Genomic DNA, 16,316 nt, shown 5'->3' with positions numbered 1-16,316 from the left:
GATATATTCCTTGCATTTGTGGGCCCAGAACTTCTCAAAAGTACCCTGGAATCTCTCCCCTTTATCAATCAAAGCGTGCAGAGAAAGCACCATACAGGCTCTGGACACTAATTAAGGGACACATTTCAGTACAGACCAGGAGCTCATGGGTTGAGTTTGCTAACAACTTAAAAATGGCAGTGCTTCAGAAAAAAAGCCCTAAACATACATCCATTGGGAAATGCTGACTGACACTCATTTTGGTGGCTATAGCACTTCCTACCAGATGCCCATTTGCTGCTTAAACTATAGCCCATAATACCCATCTGAGGGCCTACAGACTCAGACATCTCCATGAATGATTGCCCCTGCTAGCACCATTACAGGGACAGTCTCAGTGCTGGCAGCAACACCTGTGTTCCCGTCTCCTCTATAGTCACTAGTGACACTTAAATTGCAGAGACAGCACGGGCTGTACCTGACTTTGCAATCGCCCACAGTCACATATCAGGCAATAGATGAGCCTGCGGTGAACGTAGAGTTAGAAGCTTTATAAAGGAAGCTTTAATTCTATTCCCAAGGCAGCTGTTGCTTATATGAACGCATATTTGCCTGTAACAATAACGGCCCTTCAGGAGACAGTTTAATTCACTTCAAATCCCCCTCTCAGGATATTGTTCATGATCTGTTCTGCAGTCCCACAAATCATCCTCTTTACCATACTCTTAATCAATCTGAAAGCACTGAGGGCCAGAGAGGTGACAACCAGCCATGTTCTCAAAGAAACGGTGTAAAATCACAAGGAGAGGAAGTTTAAAGGAAGAAGAAGCACCTGGGGACTTGCCACACAGTGGCAATGAAAGACCAAGGGTCAAAGACATGTCAGTCAGGGTGCAAGAGACCAATAGCCCAAGGACATGCAGATCAGAAGATCTTCTTGCCTTTTTCTGCTGTTGGCAGCGTGGACCACAGCTAGAGATAGTTGCAGAGGTGTCATCTGTCTTTAAGCAATGACGAAAATAGTTGGTACTGGCCTTTGTTATGACCATATCTTTGCTTTCATGGATACCAGCCTGAGAAGTCTCTACCACTGGACAGACAGCTGCACACTCATTCCCCAGCCACACCGATCTCGTACGCCCAAGGAAGGTGTGGTTGAGCACAACAAAACTCATGAGCAGGACTAGGAAGATTAAAAGAACAACTAGGCGTTTCCTGTCCAGCTACTTTCATTCCAGCCCTTGCACATGCTGGAAAGAGCACATCTGTGATGCAAGGACAGAGCCGGAGGCAGCACCTTCGGGTTGTATGTTTGTCAATGGAACGTCCTTGGGTATCTCACACCCTGTGTAACTTACTCATGCCAGCTTCACCTTCCTCTTCAGCTATCCCCAGCCTCCTGCACTCTTTAGTTACACTGTCTAAATCAGACAACAGAGATGGATAGGCATGGTCCTTCAGTGGTGGCCAGGAAACAATGAAAGGAGGTCCCAAATATCAGGACTTGCCTCCTCAGCAGATGTTGTGCCCCTGCACCCTGGGCCGCAGTGCTTTGGAACAGTGTTTCCTCCCAGCCCTATTTTCTAATTATACCGAGATTTATTTTTCTTTTTTTCCACAGGGAGGATGAGACTTTCACAGGGCTTGTTAGACAACAAGTATGAGGAAATGCAAGTTCCCTGGGACTGGCTTACAAAAAAAAGCAGACAGTGAAGGACTAGGCAGGGGTGAGAAAGGGAAGGAAAAGCAAGACAAAAAGACTATGACCCTCCATAGCAAAATACTTTGCAGGAAACTGTAAAGGATTTGGGTCCATCTTGCACAAAATAGTTATAACAACAGCAAAATGGCAACAGAGTTGGTCTTGGACACTCCCATCCCATCCACCACAGAAAAGGAATACAAGAAGCAATTGCTATTCGATCTGCCTCCCACTTCGTCCGTCCAGAATCACAGAGCGCCTCTGGGGCTGGTAAAAGCAGCTAGTAGAGGTCTCCAGTCTCTGGCCATTCTTGGGGATGGTCATTTTGTTCCGCAGCGTCACCCCCTCAGGTGTTGCCCGTGAAGTCTCAGACAGATCACCACAAATGGGGCTCGAAGAGGTGGTCTGAGTGGGGCTCCTTATAGGTGATAGCAACACCCTGGAGTCTGCTGAAGAGGATGGATGGTCCATGATGGGGAAAGGGGGACTGAAGAGAATCAGACTCTGGGGCCTCCCGGGCCTAGATCTATAGGAAGGCTTGGAGAACCCTGATGGCCTCTCCATCTTTGAGGACTGCGGGTTATCTCCAGCTGTCTCCCCCTCAGAGGTGCGCTTTCGGCGCAGAACTGGGGCATCCAGAGTGGGGTGATGACTGGATTGAGATGGCTCCAGTGAAGAGCCAAGGCTGCTGTGCCAAGGACAGGCTGAGTCCTTTTGAGCTGGGTCACTATTTTCTTTCTCTGCTTTGGCTTTCTTCTCTGTCGGTGGGCTCTTGGGGGCCTCCAGGTGGCTCCATGCCACCCGTTGATTCTGCCTGACAGCCTGCTTGGCTTCTGCTTCCTTCTTCTCAGCTGGCGGAGCGGCATTCTGAGCCTGCAGGGGCTGGGGGATCTGGGTGTACTGAATCTTGGGTGGTATCACAGGCACTGCTCTAGCCTGGCACATCTTAATCATGAAGGAGGTCCTGACTGCCGACACGCTGACAGGGGCAGAGTTACGACGGCCAGTGGTGGCATGGGCCACTGCCAGGTAATCCAAGTCTAGATCCATGTGAGCATTGAAATGAGACCCCCAAGGAATGCCTTTACTGGCAGCAGGGCAGGCAGTCGGCAGGGATGGGACAGAATCACTGCTTTTTACTTCCTTCTGCCCACAGAGGCGGTTCCCAGGGGCAGAGGGCATGGACAGGCTCTCAAATGTGAAGAAATCTTGGGCTGGAAGGAGTGAATCCAAGTTGAGGGATGATGGCCTAGTCTTCACTTTGCGAGGTGTTTCTTCATCTTTATTACTCAGCTGTGAGTCAGTGGCAGAGCACAATGCTTTGGTAACAGTCTCTCCTCCCAGGGAAATGCCCTGAGACATGGATAACTCCTCCTTTGTGTTCTTCACCTGTGAAGAACTGCCTGGGCTATTTTGGTATGGTAAAGATAGCTCAGGCTTTGAGCTCCAAGGGTTTTCATTGCTCATATCCACTTTCTTTTCCTCTGGCTCTGAAAGAGGGATTCTGGAGGGTCCTTCTTTCTCAGCTGGTGCTTCCTCCCTGCTGAGGGGGTACCTCAGCTTCTCAGGTTTCAAAGGTTCTTCTGGAGGACTTGTGCCATTTTCATCTTGCTTAGCTTTGCCCAAACTAGAGGGGGAGATGGGTTGTGTTTTGGGCAGCTCACAAGTCACTGGTAGAACATCACTGCATGGTTGCTGCTGGTCAGTGGCATCTATGAAAGAGAATGGGATAGTCCACAGACTCATCGCTGTGTCTTTACTGTCCAGGGAGAGGCTGCGACTGAATCGTGGTCTAAGAGAAAGGCCTGTCTCTGCTCTCTGGCTCTGGGGCTGAAAATCCTGTATCATCTTCTCCTGAATGTCCTTAAAGGTGGGGGAATGGAGTGGACTTGTAACCCACTGGTGATCCTCCCATGGCTCCACAAGTTCTAAGCTCTGCACATTGTCTGTCCAGGTATCCTCGTCATCCTGGTCACCAAAATCATGGGTTCTGCTAACAGCATTGCCCTCCTTCAGCTCCTGGATTCCAGCTCCACTCAGTGCCTTGGAGGAGAATGTGTCCCTTTCATCAGCAGTCATTACCTCAGGCTTCTCCCTCTGAGTCTGGACTCTGGTAAGACCATCCGTTTCCCTCTGCAGCTGGCGAATGCTATCTTTTTCTCTCCCTGACTCTGGAAGTGCTCCTTTGGAACAAGAAAATTCATCACTTGGGGAAACCTCATTAAATTCTGATTGTCTATGAAGTTTCCAGTCCAGGGGAGGAGTGAGACACTCACTCCTGCTGTCCTCCACCACTGGGTGGTGGTTGTTCAGAGAGGCTGTGCCAGTCTGAAGAGTACCCACTCTGGGCAGGGCTGAAGCACAGCTCTGCTGTGCAGCCACATCAGACTGGCAGTTGTGGAGGCCGTCTTGTCGTTCCATGCCAGTGGCACCAAATAAAGGCACCTGAGTTGTTGTCTGTGGTGTTCTGCTTGCAGATTTCTGCTCAGGCAGTGTTGAACTCTGCCCTGACCCAGAGGAATAACTATCTGTTTGTATTGAAGAACAGGATTCAGAAATTAGGCCTGTCTTGGGGACAGCTGCTGGCAAGAGCAAGAGCTCCTCTTCAGATTCAATAATTTTCAGTTCCTGCTGTATCTCTGGCCACAGCGGTTCTAGAAGGGCATTTGAAGGGTCCTCCTCAGTCTGAAAAACAAAAGAAATGCCATGACCTGGCAGCTCACAGCTTACGAGCAAATAACCCTCCATTTTCCTCAAACAGCCCATATAGAATAGACAGGCTCCTGGACGAGGACGCTCATGGGTACAGAAACACACACATGCAAACTGCTACCAATCCAGGGAAGGAAATACATTTATAAACAAGTGGGTTTATGGAGGAAAAGATTGGAGGTGCAGCCAAAATGAGGCCTGGACAGATGTACTGGAAGAGTGAGGTGAATGAGTAGCTGGAATGCCTCAGCCCAGTTCTCAGCTCTTCCCATTCAGTGCTTACTTGGTCTTGCCAGAGGATCTGCATTCCCAAATCGCACACAAACTGAAATGAATAATCTATTCAAGGAGCTATGCCAACAGCTCTTTAAATAGCTGTCCAGAGATGAGTATCACCGTAAGATATCTGGTGAAAAATCTCTGCTGGAAATATAGAGGAGGCAAAAATAATAATAATAAAAAAACAGTGCATAGAGAATGAAAGAAAAAGGACGGTTCAGGCTGTCCAGGACAAATGGGACAGTAAAAATATAAAGGGGAATTCAGAAACCATGGGTCAAAGTGCTCAGACATCCGGACAGTCTCACATCTGGAGAGTCTCAGAGCAGACAAATTGTACCGACTGCAATCGTACAGTTACAGAAAAAGAAGTTTAGGAGGGGACAGTGGGTAGTTGCATAAAGGTAAATCACCACATGGTCATGTGGACAGTGTGAAATCAGTACATGGTTAGTTCTTGACCCTGCTTAGCCTGGGTCATAGACTGAGTTTTCATGACTACAGACACAAAATGAAACTTAAACAGCCTCTCAGTCACCACTGTGGCATTGTCCCCCATCTTTTTTCTCATGCTTTCTTCCTTACCACATCTCTTAAGGGTGACCGTTCTTCTGCCTTAGCCGTCTGGATCTCCTGCTGGCCACAGCTGCCTTCTGAGGAGACATCCCTCATCTTGAGCTGTCCTTGCTCTGCCTTGTCTGCAGGGAGTGGCCCTGTATGAACCTCTGAGGCTGGCGTTTGTTCCAAGGTTGGACTTTGCTCCGAGGACTGCTGGGGGCTGCTGGTGCTGCTTGTGCCACTGCTTTGCACACGTGATGTCTCCTGATTTTCTGCTGCTGGCTGTGGAGTCTCTAAGGTCTCAGGTTTCCTGGCTGCCACCAGCTCCTCAGGGTGAGAGCCTGGACCGGAAACACAAATGAACGATGTAACTACTTGTGACTGAAAACATGTGCCCTGAGACAAAGTGGTGGTATTTCAACCCAATGTCAACTAACAAAGCTAAAGAGCTCCCGCCGGGCATAACAGCACACTGGTGGGAGGCCACCCACTTCCCCAGTCTCATTACTGCCACAAGCACCAACCTGACCTGCTACCATCAACACCCACCCTACTACTGCTTGGTCTCTTCCCTGCCACAAGAGCAGGCTGGAGCAACCTCCATGCTACTGAGCTGCAGGCCACCTCCAGTAGCCCAACAGAGGCTTAACCGTCCTTAACACACTTTTACCTCTGGATGCTGCTGCTGGCAGGGTGGGCCCCAGCTGTTTCTCTTTACGCTCCGGCATCTGCTCTGTCCTCATGTGGGTCCCTGCTTCCTGGGCAGAGGGGCTCGTGCTCTCGGCCACCAAAGAAGACAGCTCCTCCAGGCTGGAGAGGGAAAGCTTCTCCTTGGTGGGCACACGGCAGGGGGTACTGTTGGTGCTGATGACTGCGGATACCCGGAGGGGTACAGAGACGGCAAAGGGCTCTGAGATGTTCAGGGAGGCTGTTTCAGAAGTGTAGAACATGCGGCCACCTTTGGGGGAAGTTTGCTCATTTTCGGCATCCTCTCCTGCCCGGAAGACCTTCAGCTGCTCAGGAGGTGACTTTGCCTGCGGTGTCCGGGGAGGACCTTTCTCCCCACTCAGCTCAGAGCATCCTTTGGCCCCCACACCAGATCCTTCCCGCTCCCACTCATTCTCCTTGCTGAGGTCATATGAACTGCCTGTCCCTCCTGTCCGTATCTTCATCACCGGGACAAAAAACCCTCCAGTAGTCACTGTCCGTTTGAATCTGCTCTTCTCATCCTCCCCTAAACAAGAGAAGGTATGAGGGAGTCAGTGGCAAATGAAGCACTAGCAAGCAACCTTCCTCTGTGAGGAACCCTTCTTGGTCCCTCCAAGGATGCGTCCTGCCCTGGTGAACACCCATATTTCCCCAGAGGGATGGGGACAGCAGGCACTGAACACCTTCCAGGCTCCAGCCCTGGGGCTTCCCTCAATCTTGGCAGGCAGGGCTGAATTGGCTCCCCTCCAGTGGAAATCACCTAAGACTTTTATTAGAGGCGCCTCTCAATTAGATGCAGCCAAGTCTAGGGCTAGAGTGCATTGCCCACAAAGATCACAGCTCTGGGTTTTATTGGCTTATTGCAAGCACCTATTGCTGCGTTATACTTTCCCTTACAAATTGAAATTTTTTGTGTCCAGAATAACCAAGAATGAAATCGAAGCAATCCCACTGCTAATAACGATGCAGCTAGGCACAGTGGTAACTCTCAGGTGCACGCACCAACATAAAAGACACAGAAAAGGGTTAAAAATGCATGCACATAAAGTTGGGGGCACATGTCAGTTGCCATGACACAAGCATTCAGAGATACACAATATGGTGAGATAGGCAAAGGAAGACAACAGTGCATCTATGCAGGCACGGGGGAAAGCTGAGAATGCAGAGGTACAATCCTTCACCCTTACAGTAAAAGCTATTGATGTCTCACCTTCTACTGGCAGGGAACACAGTGAGTCCATGCTCTTCGCAGGCCGAATAGTTGCTTTTTCTGTGAAAAATGGGGTTTAGAAACAGGCTTCAGATCCTGTGGCTTTGCAGGTTTCAGCCCATAAAGACCAAAGGCTACATATAGATGGGCATGCCAGGCAGACATCAAAGTTATTTTCCATTTCCAAGCATTCCCGCTCTGTATCCACACCATGTGGCTTATTACCCACAACACTTGTCCACACAGCTGGGGATCTGCTAGCGCTAACAACAGCTTTGCACCTGCCGGACATGTGGAGAGCTATACTTAACCCAGCCAGTCAACACCATCTCCACTGTGAAGCAGTTAAGCATCCCCAAAGTTGTTATGCACCACTGCCCTCCCCTATCAAGTCAGGCTAGTGGTTGTGAGGACTTTCTAACTAAGCTGACATAAATACCTTCTCACCTCTCATTCCCTATAGCAAATGTTAGGTTATTTTTACGTTGCGCTCCCAGGCTCTTTGCTGGCATAAGCATACCCTGCCTCCAGCAAGCACTGCGGGAAATTTATGAGGGCAGTAAGCAACCTATTTTCCTGGTCATCCTCGCTGGATTTGCTTGTCCAGAAACAAGCTGCCATTTGTCACCAGACACTCTACAGGTCTGCTCTTGAGAGGTTTTGGAAGCATGTGGCTGTTACTGGTCTGAAAAGGAGAGACGGAGGGAATGTAGCTGGCAAGGAAGACAAGTTAGACTCTGGCAGCCCAAAAAGGGTCCCTGGAGCTCTGGAAAATGTCTGGGAGCAAAATTTGCTGTTTACAATGTTGCACAAAGTAGGTAAGGCAGAAAATGAGCAGCTTGTTGGACTTCATTTGTTTATATAAATAAGGCTTCTGGGAGTGACCTTCACTTAAGCAAAGGAGAAACTCCAGCTACTTTCTGCATTTATATGAAGTCCTGACTACCTTTTACATTCATATGGTATGATGTCTTGAGCACTGGCTTCGCTTCCCAGGAGGAACAGAATTCAAGCTGTGGAGCTTGCGTTTTATGTGATTTGCAGACTTGTGTGCATGGGCACAAACTGTGTTAAAGCATGTGCTGAGTTTCAACAGCAAGTTCATCTGTTTCTTCACATTAGGCTGTAAGCAGAGAGCACACAAAAATACAACATGGCAGCGCTAAAGCACTGCTTCTCAAAAGCACTACTTCGGTGCCTAAATCTCTGCAGACGGTTGTGCATTTTTGTGTCCTGCTGGTGAAAATGGACAGCATCCTGTCACTCAGTACTGTGTTTGGAAAAGGACTCAGCCCCCAAAATCACTGGGCTCCACTCATTCCTGGGCATCCTTGGGTTAGCACTATTTTGGGACGGAGTATTCCTTATCAGTGAGAAGGTGATCTCGTGATCAAAATAGGATGGAGAGCTATTTCGAGATCTGCTGCGGGCACCCTATGCAAGGCCATCTGTACATGCAAAACATGGGAGAAGGCAGGGGTCCAAAAGGATCTGGATCCAGCATTTGGCTTCACACTCACTTCTGATCCAAACACAGCCTCTTTATATGTTGTGGTAGGTAATGTTGCCAACATTAAATATTTTATTTTAAGTCTGGCAGTGTTTGGTAGTGCTCCTCCAAACACCAGCTCCTGGAGTCATGAGATTAGCTAAAAAAAAATATCTCATCTTCATCTTCTTTTTAAAAAGTAAATCTCTTGTCTTGGAGATACTAAAAAAAAAATATCTAGCACATATAAACCTGAAACACTTCTTTATGAAGTCAGGTTGAAAAGGGTATGCTTTCTTTTAAAAATTGCGATTACTTTTCAGTCAACTTCATGATTTTTAGAACTTAAGTCATCATTTCTGAGCACTGGGAACTGGCACTGCCATGTGATTTCGTAGGAAGCAGAGTGTTTAAGAGACTGCAGCTCAGGAGGGGCTAAAACTTGGGATTATAGCCAGGAGAAAAGACAACTTCTTTCCTGTAAATTCTGCAAAAGTAATAGCTTCCCTCAAAGTGCTGAGAGCCAGGAGCCATAGGAACTCCTAGTGCCTTGTTTTTCTCAAAGACACTGAACACAGTTGGTTCTTTAATGCCTTTTAGTGGAAGGACAGCCTGGATGGACACCATTCACCCAATGCCATGTAAGGAACATTAGGAGCCAGAGGCTAGCTAGGCTGGAAGAGTGGACTAGTCCAAACCTACATAGCATTTCCTAGTCCTCAAGCTTGACATCTGGGCAACTGGAGCCTGTTTATCACATACCAAAATTGAATACTTGCTGTAGCTGTCTGGCATATCCTCCTGAAAAGGTGCTTCTCACCATCACGTGAAAATGAGATGTCCACAAAACCAGGCAACGTGACCCCACTAGACTATCTCAAGTCTAATGCTGTTAGTGTCACATGGATAAAGGTTGCCCCACACTATCAATATTGCAGAAGAAAGCTGCAGAGAGAATTACTTAACTGAAAAGTGTGTTCTTACCAGAGAGCTTCTGTGCCCTTACGAAGACACTCCCATTTCGACTCAGTTTAGACTTTGATTCTGAGCCAGAACGGCCCAAGTTAAATATCGACTTCCATTTCTTGGACTTGGTAGATAATTTTCGCCTGGAAGGAAAAAGGACTCCAGAGGTTACCAAACCCAAGAGATTTTTTTCTTCTTAATATCCCACAAAAACTTCTGAGCTCTCTTCCCTCAACACTGTCCTACTTTTCTTCTCACACCTCTCTTAATTCTAAGCATGCAAGGCACAGCTACACAACCAACTCTTGCTTTTCTATAAGTGATTTATCTGTATTGCTGATTTAACCGTGTCATGGATGGAAAGACAACTAAGCTGACTCTTCAGAGAACTGGCTGTGGCATCATGCTACAGCAACTGTGATTGACTAAGCGATCAACCATGTCTCTTTCCAGAAAGGAGAGGTTTCTGAGGCTAGAACTATCTTGCAGTACAGTAAAGAAAAATTGCTTTTTAAATGGGTTTTAAAGACAGAATGCAAGATAAATTCCAGAGAACCGATGGAACTGGTACCATAACCCAGTGCACAAAGCTATCATTTAAAGTCCTCACATCTTATAAGTTTTATGAATTCACAAAAATAGAAGGCTCTCTTAATGCAAACTCGCTACTAATACTTCTCAGGCCAACATGCATTTAATTATAGGTGTTACATCACCAAATGGAGGAGGCTTAAGGCAATTAAATCAATTTCTAGTAAATGTCAGAGGAAGTGGGACACCAGTTCTCTGTGTCTCTTTGGAAATCCCAGCTTTAAACAGAAAGAAGCTGCTACTCCCGAAGCCAGTTTTCTTCTATGCGTATTACTGCATGAAGCTCTGTTTCAGTTCCCTCATATACCCATTCTGACTCCTCCTTCAATCTCCCCTCTTCCAGAGCAAGAACCTCTTATCTCCCTGTCTTGCTCTCCAAAATGGGCTTTCCACCCCCATAGTTCTGCTTTTCTTTCAGATCAATACTCAGAAGAGCACAAATCAGTCCTACAAAGAAGATTAATATCTTGGGCATAGGACTGTTCTCTTCAAGTGAGGAAGGAAAAGGCACTCTAGAAGGGCAGTACACTCTTTTGTCTTAAGCTGGTTATCCTCTTGCCAGCATTCTGTTAGATGGCTCATTTTTGCTTTAATATATCAAGTGCGAAGAAATGTCTTTGCTACGGTGCTTTATGGGTCAGTAGATTAATGAGCCTCCCGCTGCAGAGGCTATAAACTCTCAGAACCAGGCAGTAGAGTGGCTATATATTAACAGATAGATAGACAAATAGATAAATACTTATGCTGGGCAGCACTGCCAACAACGGCAGCAATCTCAGCTGAAATCAGACTCTTCTCTTGGCATACACACAGATGGCATATAGGTGCCACTATGTAAATATCTCTTCATACCAGAAGTGAAAATTCAGCTTATTGCTTGGCTATGAGTGCAGAGGAACCCAGAGAACAAAAAAACTGAGCTGGTCAATGTCATCAGGCGCATCGTGGACTGGCCACCAGCAGGTGGAACTCACAGGAGAGCTGTGTCCGGACCTGTTCCACGCTTAGCCCAGCTTTAGCCAAATCCTGACCTGACCCAAGGATGCAAAGAAATTAATTCTTCCTGCAGGAGGTCTGCAAGGTTCTGCCCGAATGGAGGGATGCAGACTAGTGGAGCTATGAACCCAGCAACTGCAATGCTTCTCAGGAGCAGCTGGGCCTCTTTTGAGAAGGGTACACAATTTTCTCGCAATGGTGGCTATAGATCCATGTGTGCAGGTGTGGGGGTATCACACTAACAAAAGTCTCATTCGCAATCATGCTGGGAAACCTTCATTTTTTTTTGTTTGCACTTTACACTCCCCTTAGCACTTACTTGCTATCAGGGAGGTCAACAACTGTGTGGAAGAGGGACCCAGTTACAGGGACAATTTCAGGCAAGCTGTTCTCTCTCCTCTCCTTACGAGCAGGGTGGGAGGCCGACAGACTCCGCGCCTGAGCTTCTTCCAGGCTCACCAGTTTCATCGGCAGGGAGACCGAGGGGAGGGTCAGACTTTTCACAACCGATGCGCTCTCTGAAAAGCAAGAAAATACATTCCAGCCTGGGGTGAGGAGAGACAAGAGCAAGAGCTTCATGTCTTTATTGGACTGGAACATCTCCTGTGGAGGGGGGAAAGGAGCGGCACGTGCAGAGAGAGAGGCTTTTTGTCAGATAAGTCTTCCATCTCCCCAGCAACCTTATCCATCTGAGTGCATTCCCAGCAGAGACCACGCTCGCCAGCCAATGGCTGCGTTGCAGAGACTTGCTGCCTCTGCTGTAGACGTTTCGGTGTGAAAGAGGCACCCCTGAAAACCACCAGGATTCATACATTCTCCTTTCTCCTCCCTCCTTCCCTCCTTCCCTCCTCAGATTTTGGAGCAATTCAGTCCCCAGCCTAAACCTGGTGCCTGATTCTTTCTCTCACTTCTGCTTCCTTCTCCTTGTCTTGTTCCAGCATGGGTGCTGTTCTAAAAACCAGCATTACTGTACCTTCCTAATGCATTTCAGGGCTATGGAAAGCAGTGTGACTGACAGCCCTGGGAACTGTAGGTCTCTGTTCACACAGGCAGTTGCAAAGCCAACTTCCCATAGGCCACCCCACCAACAGGCCTGTCCTAAACAGACCACCTCAAGGTGCATGAAGGTAGCGCAGCCTCTGGAGTCCACTCAGAACTTAGCCCTACTGCTGAAGCAGGGTGCAAGCTCCTGCCTGTGCAGAGGGGCTAGGTGAAGGGGCACTTTCCCAGTAAGAAAGCAACGGGGACCATCAGCATGTTCCTCTCCTGAGAAACCACACTGGTAGAGCAGGGGTGCTGCAGGTTGGGCAGGGCACCACACTGGAACTGCGGACTCCAAGGACGGACAATTAAGGAATGCCATATGTCAAGGGAAAGTTCGATGGGACAAGCTGACACAGGGCTAGAAAGCAGAAAGGTTACTCCCTCACTTCTGCAGGTATTACAAGTCCTTCTACTGTGTAAAACAGAATGATGCATATTTCTGAAATTATGTGAGGTGACTGTGGATCCAAGCCCTCTTACTTCCCAGGCTTAAAAGCATTTTGACAATAAACCTGTCACTAAATAACAAAAGTCAGCATTTCCCAAGACTGCTGAAGTCCCAGAAAGAAAAAAAAATCTCTTCTTATAAAATGTCCCCAGGCACAAGACATAAGTTTTTAGAACAGAAGCTTAAGTTTTATCTTGGGAGTGTGGCTTCTGACTTGGTGATATGGTGGCTGCAGGGCAGGTATCATCAGCATGAGGAATTAAAATTGGGGGAGCCTGAGAGAAGAGTTGGGACTGTGGCTGATGGGCTTAGCGAGAAAGCTTAGACCAGGATTGAGAAACAAACAGATGGTCTTCCTTTTGTGGAAAGTGTTAAACCAAGTGAGATCATGCAAAAGATGAGCCACAGGGCAACCTGGGAGCACACTAAAGGAGGCTAGTATTCAAAACCAAAATGTTGGAGATGGGGATGAACAGTACAAGAACAATGAGCGATTGGGCTCAAGGTGTGTTTGGGGGAGTCTGTGAGCACGGTAAGGGTGGATGTGCTTGAAATATTAGTGGGAGGGGGTACAGTTAGAGCTGGAGTACATTGCACGTGACACATAGAGTGGTTCACGGAGGTCGTTACCCATGTTCTCTGCACAGCTGGCTTTTCTGTTGTTGCTGAAGATTTGATCCACGTGATTCAGGATGAACTCGATCACCAACTGCTGCACTCGCACCTCCAGGAAAGCTGCATCCCCATTGCAGCCAACCGCCTCAATCTCCTTTGACCTGCACCAAGAAAGAAGTATACTCGTAGCCGGCATTGCCACACACAGACATTAGGAAGGAGAGATCAGCTTTCTTCCTGCAAGACTTGGAACAGGGGTGGTTTCCCCACTCTTGCTGCACCTCTTGCTCTCCTTCCCTCACAGACCCTCATCCTCTCTGCCTTTTCACTCTTTTAAAAATTATTTTCCCTGTTTTCTCTGTCACCTCTGCTGCTTACTTCACTTTTGCATTTCTCAGCAGTAGATAAAACTGTGACTCTCAAACTCCACTCTTCTCCCTCTATGCGCCTTTTAGCTATTTCAAAGTTGGGCTGGAAAGACAATGCAGGAGCCTTCAAGCACTGCTTCCTGATCCCTTCTCAATGCTTCAATCATCTCTCAGTGAAATCCCTTAGAACCTGCTCAGGTCTTCCCCACACCAATTTTTTCAGTGCTTTGCCAGTGTGCCCCAGTAGTCTCATCTCTGCTCCCCTGCACTCCCACATTCTTACTCTTGCTCTCAGCAAAGAAACATTCCTTATCTTGACATGCCAAAGTGTTGCTGAAGAAATTATCTCTGGGCAATGGATCCTTTGTAAAGTTAATGACTGGTGTGTTAGATAATAGCTTGGGGCATTGCCAAGAGGATAACCCTGTAAGGAGGCTGCAGTTGCACTGTTTGCTCCTTTCTTACCCTCCCTGGGACTTGCACTTACGAAAGATTGCAAAAGGAAACAGACTTCAGGTTTTTTGACATGGACAGATGCTACAATAAAAATGTCTCAGTAGTAAAGGTCCACTTTGTGATATACAATAGAGTCAACATTTGATTCATTTTCAGAACCTGCTCTGCCTGTTTTGTGATTTAAAAGGGTGAGATAACTCTTTATAGAACGTTTTTCAGGCCTGTACCTCTCTAGCCAATGTCTCTCCCTCCTGTCCTCTGCCAGCCCAGGGCTCCCACCCCAGCTCTGCCAGCGCTCCTCTCCTGCCCAGCTGTAGTCCTGGACTCTCCCTGAATAGTTCATTCCTCTCAATATATGGGTATGGGATTGATGGGGAAGGGAATTTCAACAAGATATAAAATATTTCCCTTTTTTTTCCCCCAGATACTATTTTTTCTTGTTCTGCTTAGTTTTACAACATATCAGCCAAACCTCTGCCTGCATCTTATCCGGGCCTCTTCCCAGCAGAGTGCCAGCCATAGCAAACATGACAAATGAGCTGGCGGTCTTGAGATCTGATAGTAGCTGCCATCTTAAGCCCACCAAGCTCATCTCGCTTATGCTTAAGCAGATCTGGGCGCAGATCTGGTCACAGGCCTGTAGTATTATTGCCCTGTTGCCCTCCCTTCCAAGCCTTGCTGTCTCTCATCCCCCGCTGCAGAAGTACTGGCACTGTCAGAAATGTCATTTCCGTTCCACAGTGATGAGCTAACTCCTCATTTTTAAATTCATGTGTTCAACGTGCAAATAACAGCTTCTGTTTTGTTTTGGGTTTTTTTATAAGAAACACACCAAACCACAGGCTTCCTTGGATGCTGGCAGTAAGACCTCAGATTATTCAACCTGGAAGAATTTTTTCTCCTTTTAAAAGCTGTTTGCTCTGTTCTTCTGTTTCCTTTAGTTGTTCTACTTTTCCCTGTCTTCGCATTTCCCTCAACGGATTAGGTCTCCAGGCTCAGGTGCTGGCACTCCCCTTGGAGCTCAGCACGGTGCTCTGGATGAGAGGGCTCTCTACTGTACCTGAGGAGGTTGGGAGCCCACACCAAGGCCAGGTTTCTGGTGTGCATGTTGGTCATGTTGCTGAAGGAGGCCAGGTGAGTCAGGTGCTTGATCAGGTATTCCAGTGTTCTGCAGTGGTTTTATATGAAGAGAGAAAAAGGTTTCAAGTGGTTGATACCCACCCACTGGGACAGCAAGGATCAGACCCAGCCCTGACCTCAGACTTGTCCCCTCCGCAAGGAAGGCAGTGTCCGAAATGGCACAACAGGCCCCATAGGACAGAGGATTTACAGCACCAGCATTCACATGAGATGGCAGTGAGCATCGGAACAACTGTGCTCTGGTGTGGCCAAGGATGGGACACAGACCAGGACCAGGAGAGGGAGTAGGGTTTTGCAAAGGCTGAGGGCTTAGCTCTTGCTCAAGGACGTCCCGCAGATCATCTTCTCCTCACCATACCCAGGACACTGGCCAAGGATGCCATGGGGATTGTACCAGGGAAAGAAGGATGATAGACTGTGGCAAGGAGAGCTTGTTCAATCTCTGACAATGGTTTGATATTTAAATGCCAGATTAATTGTTGTCAGATTTGGAAATGGTGAGTCAGTTTTTGAGAACTGACTTCTGGAAATTAACTCCAGTGCTGTTTCAGGTAATATTCCCTGATGGTGAGGGTCATTACACTGTTCCTCAGCACCTTGGTGGACATGTTCTCACCTGTAATGCGATGGTGGGAGCTCCTGGATGACATTTTGAATTCGTGCCAACTGCTCATCCTCAGGGAAGCGTGATACTGCTTCCTGTGGAGATACAAGGAAACAGTCTGCCCTGGCAATGGACTCAGGGGAAAAGGAAGAGGGATAAGGAGGGTCACACAAGACAGTCTGTCTCAGAGGGAATGCTCTCTTGTTACCTTACAGAGCTATTGGTAAAAGAAGTTGCTTTGTGTCCCCAGCACAGCAGAAATTTGCTGTGCTGTTATTTCACATGTTGATGCGTCCTTCCCACAGGCTGGGACAGGATAGTTAATATTTTGGGGAGAGGGGCATTTAAGGACTGAGACCTTAAATTAGGAGTTATGCTTCTTTTTTTTTTTTTTTTTTTTCTTTTTCCATTTTTTAACTTGGGCAGTGATGGGTGGAATAGTAAGAGAGGG

The 16,316-nt window shown here is 47.6% G+C and overlaps 1 protein-coding gene across 1 annotated transcript in view; it reads right to left on the bottom strand.

The window, feature by feature from the left end:
* Positions 1-1,894: 1,894 nt before the first annotated feature.
* ARHGAP31 (Rho GTPase activating protein 31) overlaps positions 1,895-16,316 on the bottom strand; it is a 55,866-nt gene continuing 41,444 nt past the window's right edge. The window contains exons 4-12 of the mRNA XM_009879907.1: positions 15,878-15,960; positions 15,182-15,289; positions 13,313-13,458; positions 11,510-11,708; positions 9,622-9,746; positions 7,149-7,208; positions 5,901-6,464; positions 5,258-5,571; positions 1,895-4,366 (exon numbers count right to left, since the gene is read on the bottom strand). Coding sequence (XP_009878209.1) covers positions 1,895-4,366; positions 5,258-5,571; positions 5,901-6,464; positions 7,149-7,208; positions 9,622-9,746; positions 11,510-11,708; positions 13,313-13,458; positions 15,182-15,289; positions 15,878-15,960 — 4,071 coding nt within the window. The remainder of the gene's footprint in view (positions 4,367-5,257; positions 5,572-5,900; positions 6,465-7,148; positions 7,209-9,621; positions 9,747-11,509; positions 11,709-13,312; positions 13,459-15,181; positions 15,290-15,877; positions 15,961-16,316) is intronic.

Source organism: Charadrius vociferus, unplaced genomic scaffold, assembly GCF_000708025.1.
Source record: "Charadrius vociferus isolate BGI_N301 unplaced genomic scaffold, ASM70802v2 scaffold162, whole genome shotgun sequence".
NCBI classification, from domain to species: Eukaryota; Metazoa; Chordata; class Aves; order Charadriiformes; family Charadriidae; genus Charadrius; species Charadrius vociferus.
Note: the sequence above shows the minus strand (reverse complement) of the source record. Positions and strands in the feature narration are given on the sequence as shown.